This window comes from Austrofundulus limnaeus, unplaced genomic scaffold, assembly GCF_001266775.1.
Source record: "Austrofundulus limnaeus strain Quisiro unplaced genomic scaffold, Austrofundulus_limnaeus-1.0 Scaffold54, whole genome shotgun sequence".
NCBI classification, from domain to species: domain Eukaryota; kingdom Metazoa; phylum Chordata; class Actinopteri; order Cyprinodontiformes; family Rivulidae; genus Austrofundulus; species Austrofundulus limnaeus.
Window position 1 is genome coordinate 1,709,140 of NW_013952456.1, and position 6,247 is coordinate 1,715,386.

The 6,247-nt window shown below is 37.7% G+C and overlaps 1 protein-coding gene across 1 annotated transcript in view; it reads right to left on the bottom strand.

The window, feature by feature from the left end:
* The window catches only part of LOC106517937 (protein lifeguard 3), a 13,725-nt gene that overhangs the window by 2,080 nt on the left and 5,398 nt on the right, over positions 1-6,247 (bottom strand). The window contains 6 exon segments of the mRNA XM_014008988.1: positions 653-740; positions 819-856; positions 2,251-2,290; positions 2,761-2,811; positions 2,911-2,964; positions 3,083-3,147. Of these exon segments, the coding sequence (XP_013864442.1) occupies positions 653-740; positions 819-856; positions 2,251-2,290; positions 2,761-2,811; positions 2,911-2,964; positions 3,083-3,147 (336 nt within the window).

The window sequence follows — 6,247 nt, forward strand, 5'->3', positions numbered from 1 at the left end:
AACAAATGTTCTGTTAGAGTTAATGTGGTTTAATTAGAAGAACATAAACAGTGAATCTCACAGAAAGACTCAGCCTGCGCGCGCAGTGACGTGCTCCTGTCACAGCAGTCTCTCATCAGGAGGAGAAAGAGTTTAGTCCCTCACACAGAGTTGGACAGATCTGTTTGATAACGACGCTCTGAACACATATTTAATAAAAAAAAAGTTAGGTTTTACAGACCAAAGTCTCTGGTAGTTCAGGAACAAAGTGCAGGAGGAGATGTCAGGACTGATCGCTGCAGCCTCTGCTCGAGTCGAGCCGCTGCTTCAACCAAACATGCTCTCACTGAAAGTCCCGCCCTGCTCTGCTCTGATTAGATAAAACGGCTCTGGACTTCATCTGATTTGCTGAAGGCAGTGTCTGTTTAATCCTTATATCAGGGTCTTGCTGTCCCGAGGCTTGGTGAGCACCGAACTGGTCGCACTCTAGAGCCCTGCTAGCGGTTGTTTTGTCAGACAATCTCAGGTACAATCTTAGGTACGCAAGTGAGCTTTATGACGTTDMATCTGGTGCGCTTTTTCCTTTTTTATCGCGTATGCGCACCGCTTATGTGCAACTCTGTTCATAACTGAAACAGTCCTGAAAAGGTAACAAAAAACCAGATACACACACCTTTGTCTGGAAGCAGAACACTGTGACTGCAATGCACACGACAGCAGTGATCCCAAGAGCCAGAAAGACTGCTTTAGTGTCGTAGTAACTGAAAACAAATGGAAAACAAAATTATACAAAATGTGACTTTTTTTTAATTCTATTGTTTCTTTTTGTTTGTTTTTACCTGGATATAGTCCCAGTCATGTAGGACAAAGCCAGAGTCTGAAAAAAGAAGACAAACTTTGATATTATTTACGTACGGGGTTCCTACAGCTTAAGGCAAGTTAAATCTAAGATTTTTTTAATACTTTAATGTCAAGGCCTTATTTTTGGATTGCAAAATTCAATGCCTTTTAGGACTTTTTAAGGATCTGCGAGAACCCTGTACATAATTTACAACTGCAATTTTAAAAATAATGTTCAAACAAAAACAGGTGAGAAAAAAAAAGAAGGCTTTACTTTTGGCACAGAGGAAAATAAACACTGAGCTTTTAAAGGGGCAATATCATGTAAAATCAACTTTTTTGAGTTTTATATCATGTTATAATGTTATACACTCATTCAAAACATGCCCAAAGCCTTGCTCTGACTCATTCATGCATGTTTGAGAAATCCTGCAGTGTTTTTAGGCAGCCATGCTGAGGAYCAAAACGACAGGTGGGGACCAGAAACGCCCCTGGGACGTGTCTTTAAGCCGAACTTCCTAATAGCAGAGCGCACCCCCCCCCCGGTACACACACACACACACACACCCCGCCCATGACTCCTGCAGGCTCTCAGGTGAAATTGAAAGTGAAACCCGACTGCTGAGCTCTCAACATTAGTTCTCACTCAGTGAAGCTCTTTTCAAATTCAAAATACCTTTGAGGAAATGTATTTTCAGATGCCAAGTAAACTGCATCATAGCGCACGGGCGAAGCGCTACCCCCTCCCCCCACCAACCGAACGGGACGGAACAGAAGCAGAAGGAGGTTCTTTGAGACAGACCAATTTCAAGGCGTTAAGAAGAGGAAGTGATGAGAAGATAAGTTTATTTTTCTATTTAAACATAAAAACAGCATTTTAATAACCGCTAAAGGTGACATAGATACTTTATTATGGTYTAGTATTTAAATGTATGCCTGAGAAACACATAATATAGGCCCTATAAAGTATCTTTCTATTAGAAATTAGTAAACTAAATTTGTGACTGAATATTTACTCCCACAGCAAAACACCTTCAAATATCACTGTTTGGTAAAGTTCAGGAAAACCTGTTTTGGGTTTGATTTAATACTTTAAATGGTTAGCTTAGCTTCGTTTAAATCTCCACATTGAACCTTTAAAACATGACTTCAACAAGAAGTCTGACTGTATCCAGAGGCAAAGGTTCACTGTTGTGCTGCTGGAGCTGATAAAAGATAACATATCAAAATACCAACATGTTCAATTCTTTATGCAAACAGTTGGTCAGGAGTGTGATGACTCATTGCTCAGTGCTAATAGTTGTCTAACTTTAAAACCCCGCTAATCACAGCTACTTGAATTCTCCACCTAGAAAATGACAGTATATTCATTCCAGTCCAGGAAATATCAATTTCCTGATTCTCCAGACAGCTGCAGGAAGTTTTACTTACAAAAAGGAGAAGCAGAATAAGGTTCCATGGGAACTTCCTCCTAGAAAACAAACAAGACAAAAAAAAAACCAGTGTTTTACTCAGTATACTGTAAATATTTAGGCCTAGAATTRCCTGAAGGATGTATATCGAGTGCTGCCTTTCATGGAAGAGTTTCAAACTAAAATCATCTCTTGCAAAATCACAAAATGTCATTTTCAGAGCATGTGTTGAGGAAGACTCTCAGGTACATCAGGTTTTAGCTCAATATTGTGTTAACTATGATTGATTAGCTGTGGTGGTCATCTTGAATCAGATAGACTCAAAGTTAAATCCGTTCTAGACGAACATGTGGGGATTTATTTTTGCGAGTTTAATTAAAATCTGTTCAGAGGAACTGGAGATACTTTGGTAAAAGACATATCTGTGCACTCACACACACAAAGGCAAGCACGTTATTGCTTGCCTTCACCTCGCAGTAACAAATGGTAACACTGATACTCGTGTTAAAAAGTATTAGTACACACTCACCGTGGGCCCTTACAGCACACCAGCACCATGTGGGTGACGAAGTAGATGGCGCTWAAATACAAAACACAAACATTAATGTAGAATTTTCCATTTGAGCTGATTTGTTTGTCGATTTTAATGCAGTGAAGTTAAATACAAAGTGAAACTCACTATGATGCCCAGTACACAGCTGGGTTTTTACGTACGAATGATTTGACAGGATCTCTGTGGAGAAACAGAAACAGATCAACTCAAGCCTCGACACTTCCCACTGTGTTTTTCTTATTTATGAAAGTGTATCCCATTCTAACGAGAAACCCTTTAATAGTCATAATGAACTCACGCAAACGTAAATATGGCCACGAAGGCTGTGGTGACGAGCAGCTGAGACGCCAGAATCATGTAGACCTGGAAAACACAGACAGGTATTAAACACATGGAAACTGAAMGTGAGAAATTAACCAGAGAACTGTTAAACCAGCCTGCTGTCATTTTAAAACAAAGAAAAACAATAAATATTTGGTAGATAAGGGAAAAATACCTAAAATCTGATCAGATTTCCACAAAAGGTTAAAGTTATGATTTTGTATCAGCAATATTTGCATACAGATAATTCAAAAGTCATTAAATTATTAGTTATTTTTGTGAAAACTAATGTAATAACTTTCCTTTTGGTTTGTTTCCACAGAAAGTACGTATCATTGTTTTTTAAAAGTTACTCTTAACATTTAGGCAACACTGGTTCATTCATCAAACTCGACAATGAATGATTTATAGGTTTGTGTTTGTGGCTTCAGAAATAAACTAATTATTSATGTGGAAATGTTCAGAAACAAACAAGTGGTTTGTTAATAAGTAAAGAAAAACTGTCAATGTTCCAGGTCTTTACCACAACCATATTCAAGAGAGTTGAAAAAAGACCTTCAATCAAACAAACTAACTGAAATCTAACACACAAAATATTCATGATTTTAGCTTACTTTAAAATAGCCACCATATACAAATATCCTATTCAAAACAATATTAGAWATACAATAAAGACAAGAATTAGAGACCATTTCCTAAATGTTGCTGTTAACTCCTGGTCCTATTTTAAAACTATCCTGCACCTGATGCTAACTTCCTTATTCATTTGACAAACTATTTAACAGGCAGTCTGACATTCCAGTTTGCACTGATTTTGCAGTTTAAAAACAGCCTGAAGCCCTTTGACAACAGTTAGTCTAGATGAAGGAAAAAAGGGACAAACTTTTTAGCCATTGCAAGAAAAGCTGGTCATTCCAAGAATATTACATCTTTACAAGATCAAAAAATCATTCAAGACTCCCAAGAAGGCCAGTCATCCACAAAAGACAAGTATAAGACAGGATATAATAATAATACGACCAATGGGCAATCAGTTCAGCACTYCAGCTGCAGTAGCTCATCAGTTCAGCACTTAACAGGGTTAGGATCTAGTGCAGGGATAATCTATTACGGTCCTCGAGGTCTGCAGCCCTTCATGTTTTACTTGTTTCTCTGCTCCAACACACTTGATTTGAATGAATAGATGATTATCAGGCTTCTGCAGAACTTGGTAGAGTTCAATGACTGAATCAGGTGTGTTGGAGTAGGGAAAAAAGTAAAACATGCAGGGCTGCGGACCTCAAGGACCATAAGTGATGACCCCTCTAGTGTCTGAACTGAAAGATCAGTCTGCAGCAACCAAACCTGTCATCAGCAGAAACAAATCAAAAGGCTAACCTTTGCTTAGGAGCATATTGTGTGGACAGAGGAGAAAAGGTCCAAAATTCCACTTCAGTGATAAAAGCCAATTTATTTTATTTGGGCCTAATGGGAAGTATTACATTGTTAAATTTGGCGAAAGACAGAGCCTAAAGCATACAGTCAGTGAGAGGTGGGGGGGAGTTTTACAGTTTAGGGCAGTGGTTCCCAACCCTGGTCCTCAAGTACCCCTATCCAGCYTGTTTTACTTGTTTCCCTGCTCTTCAGCAGGTCTTCAGAAGATTGTTAATCACTCATTCATTCAAACAGGTGTGTCAGACCAGGGAAACATCTAAAAATCACTGCTTTAAATGTTGACCAACACCTCAAGAGCTTCTCTGAGTTTGATGAGACATTTTCAAAATTTAATATTAACTTAGTTTTATGTTTTTTAGTGTTGCCTCTGGAAGCCATTGATTCTTTGCCATTTATTTGTAAATAATAAATCAGATAAATCGTATTAAAGCAGTGAGTCTCAACCCAAGTCCTTAAGGACTCCTGTCCTGCATGTTTAGATGTTTCCCTGGTCTGACACACCTGGTTTGAATGACAGTGATTAACAATCTTCTGAAGACCTGCTGAAGAGCAGGGAAACAAGTAAAACATGCTGGATAGGGGTACTTGAGGACCAGGATTGGGAACCACTGGTTTAGGGAATGCTTTGGCAGCACATGTTCTGCGGCTACATGGTAAAGTCAATGCAAATATTTATCAGACCCACTTAGTCAACAGTTTTCATGCAGGACAATGTCCCGTCACACAGCAAGATGGGTAAAACAGTTCTTTGAAACTGAAAACATTAAAATACTGAAGTGTCCTGCCTAACTTCCTGATTTAAACCTACAGTAATTGTACCTGTCAGAATATGTTGGTCTCACTGTTTTCTGCAAAATAAAGGATTTTTCTTCTTGCAGTGTCTTTATTTTGTAAAAGCACTGCTCTAGTAGCACAGTATAGTCAGCAACACAACATCCTTCAAATGTTGATTTATAGAAGGCTACATTATGAAAAATCAAATATTCATAAACTGTTCTCCTATTGTTTGTCTCCACTGTACAATAAGAACCACATCTTATAAAGATCACTTTGAAGACAGAAAGGAGGATTTACACTGGGCTGACAGAAATATTTGATTATACCGCAGTTGGAGATCACATGCAGAGACTAAAAAGCTGCTTTTAGACTCTGTTCATGAATCTAAAAACATTTTAATATAAACACTGAGGACATGACAGGACTCTACAGAAGCAAAAAGATGCATGTTAGGTTGCCTTCAGGTCCCAGATTTACCTGTAAAACAAGCTATGATTTCAGTGATTTTTGTCTGGTTAAATAAAATTAAAATAAGTAGCTCCAACAAGCATTCTTATGTTTCCCAAATATGTAGGAGTATTTGGTAGATCAGTGACTGCATAGTTAACCTGGGAGAAATGGGTTCAAAGCTCAAACTTTGTGGAAAAAGGTGAAGGAAAGTGGATATTTGGGGATTACTGGGCTGAACTCTAGTCTACAAACACATACCATATTTATTCATGTATAATACAATCTCATGTATAATACAAATATAATCTGATCTAGACATGATAAATGAATCATTTATTCATGTATAATACAATCTCATGTATAATACAAATATAATCTGATCTAGACATGATAAATGAATCATTTATTCATGTATAATACAATCTCATGTATAATACAAATATAATCTGATCTAGACATGATAAATGAATCATTTATTCAT